This window comes from Fukomys damarensis, unplaced genomic scaffold (genome assembly GCF_012274545.1).
Source record: "Fukomys damarensis isolate Sample0158 unplaced genomic scaffold, DMR_v1.0_HiC HiC_scaffold_13, whole genome shotgun sequence".
NCBI classification, from domain to species: Eukaryota; Metazoa; Chordata; class Mammalia; order Rodentia; family Bathyergidae; genus Fukomys; species Fukomys damarensis.
Window position 1 is genome coordinate 6,436,619 of NW_022900925.1, and position 14,943 is coordinate 6,451,561.

At 39.7% G+C, this 14,943-nt stretch overlaps 1 protein-coding gene across 1 annotated transcript in view; it reads right to left on the reverse strand.

Moving 5' to 3' along the window:
• Window positions 1–14,943, reverse strand: part of Shisa6 (shisa family member 6) — a gene marked incomplete at its 5' end in the record, with an annotated part of 283,109 nt that overhangs the window by 9,129 nt on the left and 259,037 nt on the right. The window contains 2 exons of the mRNA XM_010615030.2: window positions 171–323; window positions 4,333–4,389. Coding sequence (XP_010613332.1) covers window positions 171–323; window positions 4,333–4,389 — 210 coding nt within the window. The remainder of the gene's footprint in view (window positions 1–170; window positions 324–4,332; window positions 4,390–14,943) is intronic.

A 14,943-nucleotide genomic window follows, 5' to 3' on the forward strand; every position in this document is an offset into this window, starting at 1 on the left:
AGCAAGGTGCTTGCATCTAGTACTTTTCTCCCCACATACAACTCATGCTTTCTTCTTGGGATTGAACGCTTGTTCTCTTGGGGACAGGACGAGGGGTGGGGGAACAGACAGAGAAAGATTTCTCGGAGACATCAGAGACAGACCTCAACCCTGGGAGGAACTTGGCTTACTTAGCCTCTTCAGAGATGAATACTTGCTCGGGTTGGTCTTCACTGCAGATTCATAGGATGGGGGCAGGTGTGCCAAGTTCTGGAAAGAGCGGGAGAAGGAGAGGTCATAGGGCTCGGTGGCCGATGTCAGGATGTTGTTCATCCGGGGCTTCTCTGCAAAAAACAGGAAAGGGTGTGCTGCATCAGTGAAGGCTTGAAAACAAGGTTGTACAGGTCCTCTCTCTGTATTTTCTGACTCATCCTTAACTAGAGTCCTCATCCTCCTTTCCTGGCCCTCTGTGCTAGGACTCAGGAAGTGTCCTTGACATAGCTTCCCTCATGCCCAAGTCCAGTGGTCAAAAGCTTTGGGGCAGGTACTATTTTAGCTGTCACTGGCCCCTCCATGAGTCCATGAGTAGCAGACTCAACTCTGAGCCTTGGAAGCATATTATTGCTCCAAGTATATCACTGGCTTGTCTGATGAAACTGGAAGCCTGATGCAACTGAGGAACATTGTAAGATCGTCTACTTCTGTACAAAAGTGCTGTCTACCTCCTAGTTGGCAAACCTATCTCAGGCTCAGACAAACCTCACCTTGGAGGAGCTGTGCTGCCCTGCTTTATGTGCCACAGAAGAACTTAGTCTAAGACCCAATTGCACTGCCACCTCAACCCATACTCTATCCATAAATTATTCCTCTTCTCAGGCAGCTCCTTCCTGGGAATCCACAACTGACGCTCCACAACTGACAATCCCCTGTGAGAGCCACACAGCCATTGTATCTTACTTTAATTCCTTTTTCAGAAGTTCCTGAGTCAATTCTAAGCTGATAGAGGAAAGAATGTGGACAAAAATGCTTATCACACCCTTCATTTTTCCCCTTCTTCCCCAGAGATACAGCCGAGAGATTTTGCAACCAGAAGAGAGAATGTAATGTTACTCAATGCCAGACACAGGGAAAAGGATGGAGGAAGGAATGGAAAATCGTGTGAAAGAGTAATAGAGGGAGTGATTACTAGAGGCACCATGCAGGGTGAGCTTGGCTTGGTGGGTTCATCAGGAATTTCACAGGAGAGGGGGATGCATGGCTGGCTGAGGGGTGGTGGTCAAAATGGGGATCAGAGAGTAATGGAGACCAAGGTCAGTAGGCTTTGTTGTTTGATAGACGGGAAAAGAGGAGCCACAAAAAAGAGCTCAACAGGTGGGGGGAACTATGGTATCATTTTCAGAACGGACTGCATTATCCCTCTATCTTCTTTGGTTGAAACGCTTCAGGACCAAAGAAGTCTGAGAAATGGAGGACATTAATGTGGGGACAGATATGCAAACAGGCTGTGATTTTTTTATACCTGAAAGCAGAGTGCTGAGTCAAAGAACACAGCAATTCCGTGAACTGTGGGAGATAGAGAAGCCCTCCTAGGCATTATGCACAGGCACCCCAGGCACAGGGAACTCCTGGCTTCTCTGCTCCTTTCTGCCTGCATTGTTACACTCGGCACTGGGGATTGAGCCAGGGGAACTCAGCCAATCTGCTGGTGTTCACACCAGCTCGGTACATATGTGAGGGGGCGGGGGGGTGCTCTGCATCCCCAAGAGATCAGAACACGCTGTACAAAAAGATCCTTCCTGGAATGGAGCATGACAGACGCCAGGAAGCGGAGGGGGCAGGGACCTGGACGCATCGTTCCCTCAACTTGGTTAGTAGCCACCAGTATCTTAGCTCTTGCTTCTTTACTTCTAGCCATCGTAGAGAACAGACTTCCCTCTGCCTGTTGACACTGTACTTCCAATGAAGGCATTTCTCAGCTCGCTCTCTTCCAAAAGCAGTATATCTGGATCCTGCTGTCTGACCACTGTTTTATTTTGTTTTGAAACATGCCACTGAGCCAAGCCTGCTCTTTCTTGCCTTCAACATCCACCAAGATTCTCACTCATCCCTAACTCAAACTCTTCCTCCTATTAAAATACCTTCCTTTCCTCTTCTACCAAATTTTCCTTTCACTCAAGGATCTTGGCTGTGGCTGTGCCACATCTTTTCAGGCTGAAAAATATCTGCTGATCCAGCTTACATTACTCTCTTGTCAGTTCCACTCAGGTTAGTGTCTAACTGATCTCTAACAATTTGACTTCAGTCAGCGTTGCTGAGCTCTAAAGATTGTAGGGCCCTCGACAGCAAAGCTTTGCTTGCTTTTCGTTTTATCTCTCCTTCTTTCTTCTTCTTCTCCCTCCCTTTCCCCACTCTCTTTTCTTTTTTCTCTCTTTTTAATTCCTTCCTCCCTCTTGTCCCTTTTTTCCCTCTTCTTCTTTGGTTCTCTCCCTTCTCTCTCCCCATCTTTCCTGGGGAAGAAATCCAGGGCCACATGAAGGCTATATGAGTGTTCTGTCACTGACCTACACCACCAGCCCTCCAGTCCTTCTAATTCTTTTATCATACACAGCCCTAAATAAGGATTCAGTTGATACTCCTTGTTTATCAAACAGACACAGGCCTCATCCTGCCTTAACGGTTACTCTGCAAGTTCCTTGGGGGAAAAGGTAATATCCAAGGAAAGGGATACAGAGAGCCTGCTCCTAATACACTGTGAGCCACTCAAGAGCAGGGACTGAAGTTCGTCTACCCTTTACCAGAGAAGACAGGAAGAGAAAAAGGAAAAAAACGGTCGTTCCTTTTGTATTTAAGAGTATGCTTGTGCTGTTGCCTTCTGAGGAAAGCCACTTCAGTGGTTGTTCTTTCCAGAACGCTACCGAGCAAGTGGGAACTCTCCTTGCTCCTTTTCTGGCTCCCTTCCTGGTACTTAATCACCATGGGCATCCCCCAGTCTCTGCCTTCTGCTTTTCTCATTCAGGATTCTTGCACAGATTGTCTCTGCTCCCAAGACTTCTGTTACTATCTTCAAAGCTTAACTTGCATCTTTAGTTCTAACCTCTCCCTACTCTGTACTCTTGCCTGTTGAGTGATTCTCCTTGCATATCCTACACTCGCATCAAAGCTAGCTAGATGTGCAGATCTAAACTCCCATCAATAACTCTGTCCTCTGTGCGTACTGGCTGATTTCCTAATTGCTTAGACGGGGTGAAAATTCCCACTCCCATCCCTCTCGTCAGTCTCGGCACACCATTGTGTTCATCAGTGGCTCCCGTCATCTGTATTCAGTTAGTGACAAAGCGTTTCCCATTCTTTCTTCAAAATGTTTCCCGTCTCAGTCCTCCTTTCTGTTTCCATCGTCAACTTTACCTCCGGTGCCAACTTCTTTTAAGTGATCTCTCCAATTTCTTCCAGTTGTAATTTTTCTCAGGTCTTTTAGCCTGAAACATCTCATTTACTGCTGCTTGCCACTAGGAACACAGCTCTGGAGGAGCACATTAAAACGTACCTCTCCTCTTGTCCTAATTAAAACGTCCCTGAACTGCAGCGCTGAAGTACAGCGTAATCTGCCTTATGAGTGGTAGCTCTCTCTACCAGGTGGGTTGTTTTTTAAGTTGCTCTCCCAGGAAAACTTCAAGGATGCTTTTACTCCTTCACAGAAAAGAGGCAAGAGTGGCTCAGAGTTCACAATTTACATGGCTGTCTTACAGTTTACCGTTTGGGAAAGACACCCAAAATAGTTTTCTTTGGTGGTTCCACATGTTAAGTTTTGATCTGTTGGGAGCACGTGAAAGTCTAAGAGGGAAATGCGGTTTTGCAACCCTTTGGCGCTATGTTCACATTGCTCCACAACTTTCACCCTTTGTCCTGCCAAGAAGTGAAAGCCCAAATGAGTTTTGAGTTTCATCAGATTGTAATCAGTCTGTGTCGTATTAAAGTAGTTTAACCAAGTCTCACGTCATTTGTAAATGATACCATAGGAAGCTTTTTAGTTTCCTTGCTCTAGACATATAGAATTTATGCCCACAGGGAATGATATACATTGCAAGCATTAATGGGTTAAGAAACAGTTGAGCTTCTTCCTCTTTGTGGCAAAAATCACTCTGCTATCCAGGGACAGAAACACCAAGGGAACAATGGTCTAAAAGGAAGGGTGAAGACTTGTGGCCCCGGAGAAGGGCAAGCACACAGCTCTTCTGCCTCCTTGGTTTCAGCGAGTCGGTGACCATGTGTCTGGTGCTCTGGTGAGCATCTGCACTTAGAATGGAGCAACGTTGAATGAGGATGGAATGCAGAGAGCTCTGAATCGTCTCTCACCATGTGTAGGGGTCTGGGTAGCACTGCTCAAAATCGGATGATTATACTGACGATCACCTGAAAGTCATAGAAAAGAAATTTTTAAAGAAGAGTTCAGGCACCCCACTGTCTTAACATAACAGCATCTATTTTTACCTCTTCTATGTTTCTCCGACTCAAGGAAGTCCTTCTAAGAAAGGCAGGAGACAGTGTATTAAGCTCAAAGAAACTTCCTCTGCTATTTCTGTCTCTCTCTTGAAGCTGGGTTTCCTTGGTCACCATGGTAACACACACACACACACACACACACACACACACACACACACACACGTCTCTGGGCCTGGCTAACCAGCTTTGTTAGGGTGAGGATGGGCTGAGGAGGAGAAGGGTGGAGACTAGGAAACACTCAATAAGCACACTTGCATAGGGTAGAGGTAATGGAAGGGGAAATACTAGATTCTATTTCAGCAGAAGGGAAAGTATTAGGATACCAGAAAGAGTACACCCTGTCTTAAGGTATTGGTGCACCCTGAGACATGGCAAGCAGGCCTGTGAACCACCCACTGCCCAAGATAAGCAATCCTGGATTCTAGACAATGCGATATAGCCCAATAGTTCAAAATCATTTCCTTTATTAATAATGCAAAAGCCCACTTAGACTGAATGATCCGCAAAATTAATACCCCTAGTTTCCAAAGGGTAGAGTTCAGAATATCTCAAGGGTGTCTAAAAGATTCTAGTAAAGATTTGACCTGCTATTAAAGTACATTCTAATACTGTATTATTGTTGCAGCTCAACACTATTTTCTTGTTCTTCGTGGTTTACGTATCAAATTTCAACGAAAGTAAAGGGAAGGAGAAGGTCTTTGCTTTAATTTACTCAATGATGGATTTAGCTCTGTTATCTTTTCAGGTCTAGGCATTCTATCCCCATTTATATATATGTCCACCATCCTTCCTACTCATAGTATTCTACTGTCCAAATACTCAGCATCTGTCTCTTTTATTAAATCCCGTTCCTTCCAAGTATAAGGGCTCCATTAGGCTCTGGAGTCTTTGTATGATTTCAGGTATATTCCATAGCTTCTGCCTGCTTACCCACACTGGTAATTCTTAGATCTATACCTCTAGCCTGAGGTCAATCTGATGTGTAGGGTTAGGTTTTATATGGACACACCTTTGAAATTTCTGCCCTACCCCAAACCATTAAGTCCCAAAGTGAGTTTTTCGTGTTATTCTCCAGTGTTTACATGCCTGTCCACCGCACTAATGTTCCTTTGGCTTGGAATGTTGAACATCAGTCTTCTTGACCACTTCTCTCTTTTCATTCTGCCTATCCAGTGAACCCTCAAATCTTCTTCCTATAGTCACTTCCCATATCCAAGTCCACAATATATATTTTGTCTAAAGTCAAGCTTTCTCTTAGCTCTAGACTCGGCATTTCTAAGACAAATCATTTGTGTCCTCCTACCCGATAACATTTGCCAAATCAGTAGAATCACTGTTATTTCTTTACTAAGACTGCATTCTTTAAATAGTTAATCATCTTATGCAATGGGTGTGTGAGTTTAGGGATTAGGCCAGAATTTTTCACATGAAAATACTGATGCTCCCAGAGACGGATAAAGTTATAGCCAGGAAAGAAACTATTTGGCAAATGTTGAATCAAATCTATACTGGACATGGATTTAAACAAGAAAAGAAAATTCAGGAGGAAGGTAAGTTTTTTCTTTTATTGCTCGTTATCCAGAGGCCAGTAGAAAACCAGATTTATTCTTTTCTTTATGTGTTTATTTGCTTTGTTGGTAGGTTTTTAAGCAATATGACAGCATCAAAAAATGAGAGAGTCCATGTTGAATGGTGAAGAGTGACAGTTAGTGACAAATACTTCTGCTCTTCCATTTTAGAGTCTAGGCAATGCTCTGGAAGGGTTATGGATAATTGAGATTCAGATGATAATTTCTGACAGCCAATTATGGTACATGCCATATGCTAAACTCTTTCATGCACATTTTATCTTCAACTTATTTTTATGATTTCAATTGTACATATTTTGGAGTATAATGTGACATTTCAGTATGTGTATATGATGTATACTGACCAAATTAGGTAATCAACATTTCTATCTCCTCATCATTACTCTGTTTGAAGACTTTGAGTTTCTTTCTTCCGATTATTCATAAAATACATAATAGTTTATTGTGAACCATAGTCCCCCACTGTGCTATAAGGCAGCCTAACTTATTCCTTGTATCTCACCATTTTGGTACTCATTGTCAACCTTCCTCAACCCTAACTGGCTCCAAACCTTCCCTGACTCTAGTACACGTGCCTGGATCAATGTGTTTAGCTTCTACATATGGAGCAAACATGCAGAATTTGTCTTTTGTGTCTGGTGTATGTCACTCATCATAATGTCCTCCAGTTCTATCCATTTTCACATGCATTTTGTAAACTAATCTTGACAACAATCTCCACATGAATAGTGAGTGGAGTGAAAAGAATATATATTAGGCCTATCACTTGTCGGACACTGTATAAAACACTATTTACCCTAGTTGCACTCTTCTTTTTTTTAACACATGAGGTCACAAACCAGATAAATGTCTTAAATTTAGATATTTTTCATATGAGTGCAAGGCTTTCCTTTTGTTTGAAACTCATTGACATTTTTTTCCTAGCATTTGATTTTTTTTTCCTACATTGGCATTAAGATTTTTTTTTCCCATTGAGTTTTTCGGTACTTTTTAAGTATAAAGTGCAGTTGCATTTATCATTGGAATCTTGTACCTTTACATGACAGGTCTTGGTTCCCATTTTTCCCCTTGTCCCTGCCTTCCCTTCACCCCTCCTCCCCTATTTACAAAGACTTTGTTTCAATTTTTTCCTTTTCTCATATTTTTTCTTTTCCCTTATTTCCTTTCCCCTGCCCTTTCCATGTCCCCTACACCTTTAGCCCTTTTCTTCCTATTTCACATAAGAAATATTTTTAATTGAATGTAAAGATGAAAAAACTGCCCTAAAATAATATGACATTTTGTTCCATTTTCTTTTATTCCCTTTTCTCCATAAACGACTGTGTGTGCTTCCAGAAACACATGCGTGCACGTGCACACACACACACACACAGACACACACACTTTAAAAATATTGCAATAAATAATTTTGTGTATGTATCATTTTTTAAATTGATTATAGTACTTAAAATGGAGCACACCATGGTAATTATTTGATCCTCATACTTCTGCAAAATGACCAATGCATGAGGCTGTTCATTGCAACATGTTTACACTAGCAAAGGCAAGGAAACAACCCAAATGCTCATTCACATACTTACCTATACAAACAGAAATTAAAATATATCATTTTCCCATTGCAAGCACAGCATATATATTACATTAACCTTTTTTATACTTAATGAACAACATCTCTTGAATATATTTTCCCATTTCAAAATATTTAAGCATTTCCTATTGTTATTTAGATTAATTAAAGGTTTAATAATATTACACCAAACACCCTTGAACATAAAGCTCTGACTGTGTCTCATTTCCTTAGGGTCATAACTAAAAACATTTCTAGGTCAACACATCCTCAGTTGTCTAGTAATATGACAAAGTACGTGATATATTTTCTCATAGTAAAACATTCATCTATTCCTGTGGCATACCCTAATTGTTTCTGGTGTCTTATTATTTAATTACAATTCTGGATTGCATTTGTTCACATTTAATTTATATTCATATATACTCATAAGGAAAATTTGTATTTTTATTATTAAACCTGTCAAGTTTTTATATTAAGATCCTGATTTTGTAAAACCAAGTGAGTAACACTGCAGCATTTTCTAGGCTTTGGAACTATCAATAAAGGAAGCAGCAATAGAAAATGCCTAGTGAGTTTGGGGGAGTTGTGCTGTAATCTCACTGCTGGATACTTGGCTTGTGCTCTTTAACTCACTGTCCCACAACTTTGGGAAGTAGATGTTATCATCACCAATCTGGAGATAAGGAAACTGATGTTTGGTGAGGTTGAATATTTTGCCCAATGTTACACAGTTAGAGGGAAAGATGCAAACTCTGGCAGGCTGGTGCGAGAGCCCAAATTCTTCACCATTATGTGTTAATAACTTTCTCATACTCAGTAATGAGATTCTTGATCTGGATTTATGCAAGCTTTCTAATTGTGACTTCATTTTGCGGGAAAATATCTACCTGACATTTACAACTTCACAACTTAAAACAAAGCTCTCTCCCTGTGAAGGCATATCCCTTTTCTTCTTCGCTTTGTATTGATATTTTCTGGATTAACTATTCACATTAATAGTCTTTTCTAAACAACTACCTCATACATACTGATTCTGTAGTTTTATCTTCAAATAATTGGTTTATGCTTTTGGGTTTGTTAACTCCTACCTCTTCAATTTCTGGTTCATTTATTATTGTTTTGTAATTTCTTGGCTTGAATCTTTAGTCCATTAATTTTTGCCTTTTTTCTGTGAAGAAAAAAATCAAAGTCTTCAGCAGTGAATTTGTCTCTGGCGCTCTCCTATGAGCATCAGTACCCAGTATTTTGATTTTTGCTGTCTTAAACGATCACTAATTGCAGCCTGATTGACTTCTTCTTTTACCCAAGAGTTATATAGCAGTGTCATTAAACTTCAAGCGTGTGGGCTTGGTGGTTTGAACTTTTGCCCTGACTTTTCAGCTTTTTTGCACAGTGGTCAGAGAACAAGCCTGTCCAAATTTTGCTTTTTTTGAACTTACACAGAGTTCCTTTGTAGGACAATAGAAGATCAATTTTAATAAATGTTTTATGAGTGCTTAGAGAACAGATATATTTTTGCTTTATAGGGTACAAAATTGACATCTATCTATTAAATCAGACACATGAAATACATTATTCAGTTCCTCTATACTCTAATTCATTCTTTGCCTACTTAATCTGTCAGAGTTAAGGAGGCATGTTAAAATGTCCCACTACTCTCATGTTCCTGTCATTTTCTCTTTGTATCTGATACAGAAATGGTTTTCATATCTACGCTATGCAGCACAAAATAGGTTCATGATGCTTACGTCTTCTTTGTACATTGTATTTTTTATTAACATTAAATAACACTCTCTGTCTTGTTTAAGTTCACTTGATCTGACATTTATATTGCCACCCTACTTTCCTTTTTGTTTATATTGGCCTGATAAACTTTGCCTATCCTTTTATATTTAACCTTTCTGTATCATGTTGTTTTAAGCTTGTCTCTTGATATATTCATTCTACTCTATGCCTTGTTACCTTCTTGTTTGTCCTGACAGATAAAAGTGATTCCTCATCTTTCTCCTGAAATGGTCCTGTCTTTTGCTGGAGTCTTTTCTTTCCTACTCTTACTGTGTAATATGATTCTCTACCCCATCCAGCCCAAACTCCAGGTTTTCTGGCTGATTCCACCAGGTGTGTGTTTCTGCCTTGACCCGGGCTAATTAGAACTTCTGCTCCAGAAATGAGAACTCATTCATTAGAGAGATTTGCAGCATATAGTGAAATAACGTGGGGTGGGGGTGGGAAGTGGGGAGGGAGATATTAAGGAAATGGAGATTCAGTAGATTTAGTACAGAGATTCGGCAGAGAGATTTGGTAGAGAGTCTTTCTGTATGGCTGGAACCATGACACATAATAAAGGTACTCTGGGAAGTCATGGGGCTTTGGAAAAGATAAGTCTTGAGAAATTGTGGCTTATTATATTTTCCTGAAATGGCCACAGCCCTACCTCTAGTTTCACGTGTTCCCCCAGAACCTCACCATCCCCTTCTTAGGTAGAGATGCAGCAGAGCTATTCTGCCTGCCTCAGTGAAAGGCACAGAGCGGGCATGAAGGTGCATAATTTCTGAGGCCAGGCTGTGAAAGGTGACAGCTTTCAGCTGCTCCATCTCTCTTTTTGGCACACCCAGTCTTGGGTCCTAGCCATTATGTTGTGTAGAGAATCCTGGCCACATAAAGGGACCACATGGAAATGCTGGTAGCCCCAGCTAAGTCTCAGTCAATAGCCATCACCCACTCGCCAGATGTGAGTGAGTAAAATTCCAGATGAATTTTGCTCCAGCCTTCTGGCTGCAGAGTGAAAACCAGCGGCATAGAGACAAGTGACTCCCATGCACTTTTCCCCCAAATCACAGATTGATAAATAAAATAAATTGTTGTCTTTATTGTTCTATTTTTTAAAATGTTAAACAGAGCGCTGGAAGGAGCAGGGAGGGACAGAAAGGGTAGAGGACAAAAAACGAATTAAGATGTACTTGTACCAACTTCCCATAATAAATAGAATCATTGTGTATTGCAAACATGTACTAATAAAAGAGTAAAAATAAAAACATGTTCATTTTGAGGTAGTTATAATTTTGCATGCAACCATAATAAATACAGAAGAATCCTGTGCATTCTACCCAGTTTCCCCAGTGGTAACATTTTGAAAAACAATAATACCTATCAAAATGAAAATATTTATGGATCAGGGATTTAGCTCAGCAGTTCTACTGCCTGCTTTGCAAGTACAAGGTCCTGAGTTTGACCCCTGGTACCAGACTAAAAAAAAAAAAAAAAAAATTTTCATATTGACAGAGTGAACTTATTGATGTTCCTAACACCGTAAGAATTCCTCTTGTTGTTCTTTTTTTGGGGGAGTGGTACCAGGGATCAAACTCGGGACCTTGCACTTGGGAGGCAGGCAGTAGAAACACTGAGCTAAATCCCCAGCCTATAAGCCCTCTTGTTGATTTTTGATGGAACACCCACTTCCTTCCTGCACCCTCCCCTTCTTAGCCCCTGACAACCATTAAACTGGTCATAATTTTGCCTTTACTAGAATTTTGTATAGTGAAATCATACAGTATGTAAACTTTGGAATTAGATTTTCTTTTACTAAGCACAATTCTTTGAAGATTCATGTGCTGGATCTGTGTATCAATAGCTCATCCCTTTTTATTGCAGTATTCTGTAAATATTCATGGTATGGATGTACCAGAGTTTGCATAACCATCTACCTGTTGAAGGGCATCCAGGTTGTTTTAAATTTAGGGCTATTATAAACAGAGCTGCTATAAACATTTATGTGCTGGTTTTTGTGTCAACATAAATCGTGTTTGGTATAAAGCCTTAGGATGCAAGTACTGAATTGTATAGCAGTTGCATGTTTAATTTCTTTCTAAGAATTCGTCGAACTGTTTTCCAGAGTGGCTTTACTATTTTACATTCCCACAAAAATGAAATGAAGTTTATCTACATCCTTGCCTGTCATTTAGTATTGTTACCATTTAAAAATTTTTAGCCATTTTTTATCTATGATAGGGTATAGTGATAGATCTTATTGTAGTTTTAATGTTCATTTTTTAGTGGCTATTGGCCTTGAGCATCTTATTTTTCATCTGTTTATCTTCTTCGGTGAAATTTCTCTCCATTCCTTTGTCTGTTTTCTGATCAGTTTTCTTTCCTGTTCAGTATTGAAGGTTCATTAAATACCAGTCCTTTGTTGGATATATGACTTGCAAATTTATTCTCTCAGTCTATATCCTGTCTTGTCCTCTTTTTAATAAGATCTTTTGGACAGCAAATATTTTAATTTTGATTAAATCCAATTTTTTTCATCTTTAATATACATATATTTCTGATTTTAAGCCTAAGAACTCCCACCACAGTCCTGGGTCCTGAAAATTTTTTTCCTTAATATTTTATGGTTTTGCATATTATATTTAGATACATGACTTGATTTTTTTGTATCAGGTAGGAGACTTAGATTGAGGGTTCTTTTTGTGTAGATTTTGATTTTGCTTTTTGTTTTTAGCTGGTGGACATTTGGTTGACTGAGGCTCATTTCTAAAAAGAACTTTTCCTTCACTAATTGCTTTTATATCTTTATCAAAATATCAGTTAAATGTTTTGCTTCTGGAAGTATCTGTTTTTGGGTTTTCAATTGTGTGTCACTGATCTACATCTTTCCTTCAGCCAATGTCATACAATTTTGATTATATGGTATTTCTTAACATTGAGTAGACTGGGGTCAGGGATTTAGCTTAGTGGTGTCCTACTGATCTACATCTTTCCTTCAGCCAATGTCATACAATTTTGATTATATGGTATTTCTTAACATCGAGTAGACTGGGGTCAGGGATTTAGCTTAGTGGTGTCCCTGCCTGCCTTGCAAGCACAAGGTCCTGAGTTCAATCCCTGGTACCAAAAAAAAAAAAAAAAAAAAAAAAAAGAAAGCAAAACAAAAAACAAAAAACATTGAGCAGACTGATCCTCCCACTTTATTTTTCTTTTTTCAAAATTCCTTTAGCTATTCTAGTTCCTTTGCCTTTTCTATGAATTTTAGAACTATATTGATTAAGTTTATAAAATATCTTGCAGGGATGTTGACAGGACTTGTATTAAATTTGTTTAATATTTTGGGTAAAACTGATGTCTATACTCTGTCTAGTCTTCAGATTCGTAGCTGTAATATGTCTATTTAAATTGTATCATTTTAATTCCTTTGACATATATGCTATACTTTAAAATTTGTTTTCTTAATGGTTGCTCTAGGATTACAATATACCTTACAACACGCAGAATTCACTGAATTATGATGGTAAAACAGTGAGTGCCACCAGCACAGTTTTTCCAGGATAAAGTGCTTGGTACCTGTAAATCATCAATTTGAAGCCTTCCCCAAAGGGCGTAGAGCATACGCAAGAACAGAATTAACTGAATTACATAGAATGTGGCTACTTTGGTCTAATATCATTCCTCCTTTGCATTACCAGTGTCATACTTATTATCTCTATCCGTACACATGCATATGTTATATCTGATAATACAGTATTAAAATATTGCTTAATGTATATTTTATCTTTTTTAAAAATTAGGAGAAAGAATAAGAAATTATATTCTCCGAGTCTCTTAAATTAATCACATGGTTGTAATTCTGGTGGTTTTCATTTTGTCCAGTGGATTTGAGTTATTGTCTGCTACCCATTTTTTTTCAGTTTGTGAACTATCTTTAGGATTTTTATGTCTTACCTGTTAACTAAAGAATTTTTGGGGGTTAAGGATCTAGCTCAGTGGTTCTGCCACCACCTGCATTGCAAGCTCAAGGACCTGAGTTTGATCCCTGGTACCAAAAAAAAAAAGAATTTTTTGTCTTTATTTGCCTGAGAGTATATGTATTTTGCCTTCATACTTGAAGTGAATTTAGGTCTTTCCGGTGACCTCTGCATACCATTGTTATTCATGAAAAGCCAGCCACTGATTGTATTTATTGCTGCTCCTCTATACGTGAGAGGCGAAAGCGTGTCAGTCAATGTTCCAATTCCAGGGAGTCCCTTTGGACCACAGCAGCACAGTTGTCGATTCTCTCAGTCTGCCTCACCCTGAAAGAACCTCTGTACTGACTGATCTGGGAGGAGAATAAAGCGACCCTAGGTAAGAATGTCTAGAGCTAATAAGCATGCACTGATCTTGTGTGCATTTCAGTGGTTTTCCAAGAAAAGGTGATTCTCAAATTGTTAAATTCCTTTGGTCAATGTACTTTATTCAAGGATCCCAAAAGACAGAATCAAGATGTTCTCACATGTAGGTCTATGAGAAAGTATATATTAGGGGGAAAGAGCTCACATAATTGTGGTGTCTGAGAAGTCATGGGACAGGCTGTGTGGAATCCTGCTAACAGAGCTCAGTCCAAGGCCGGAGAAGCAGGGAGGCTGTCGAAGTAACTCTCAGTCCAAGACCTAGAGCTTCAGAGCCTGAAGGGCTGGAAGAGAGGGTGTGTGGAAGGAGGGATCTGCTGGCATTTTGATGTTCAAAGCAGCAGAAAAAGAGTATCCTAGTCCTCAGAAGAGTCCAGTTTACCTTCTGTATTTGTTTGCTTTGGGCCTCCAAGCCAATTAAATTAGTCAGTGCCCACCAGCACTGAGGGTTAGTTCAGCCTTCCCACTCATTTCCCCTAGGTTTACATGCAAATCTCTTCTGGAAACACCTTCCAGGAATATCCATAGAATTATTTATCAAGATTCTAGGTATCCCCTGTCACAGTCAGTTTCCAGAACAATGCAACGGCTGCTTTTATCAATTCTGTCTAGCTTCATGGCTACTTCCCAGGAAGTAGATTTGCTGCCTTTCTTATTAGGGCATGGCCAACTTCACCTACAACCTAGAGATATGCTCTAGTTATCTGCTGCTCCCTGGTATCCTGGAGACCTCAGTGCTCAGCCAAAGAAATGGTGGGCCGAGGTTGGGAGAAAAAAGCAACTCTGACTGTGTCCTTGGTCCCCAAGTGGGTTAAATGTGGCTACAAAACTTGATATCAGTAAAAATCTCCAGTATGTTTTAGGCCAAATGTTTTGCATCCTAGGGGAATAAGATCTGTGTCTACATTTCAGACTCATTCATTGAATAAAATATTGGTTGGGAAGAGTCAATTGGTATTAAAGACACATATTAGGTTCATGTAATAGGTTTCAGAGTTCCTTTGCATTAAGAAAAAGGAAATATTTATTGCCATAAACTGGCACATTTTTCAGAAATTACGATGAGGAGGAGGAAGAGAAGAGGAGGAGGAGGAAGAAGAGGAGAAGGAGGAGAATAACTTCCCCTTCCTTGCGCTAAGTG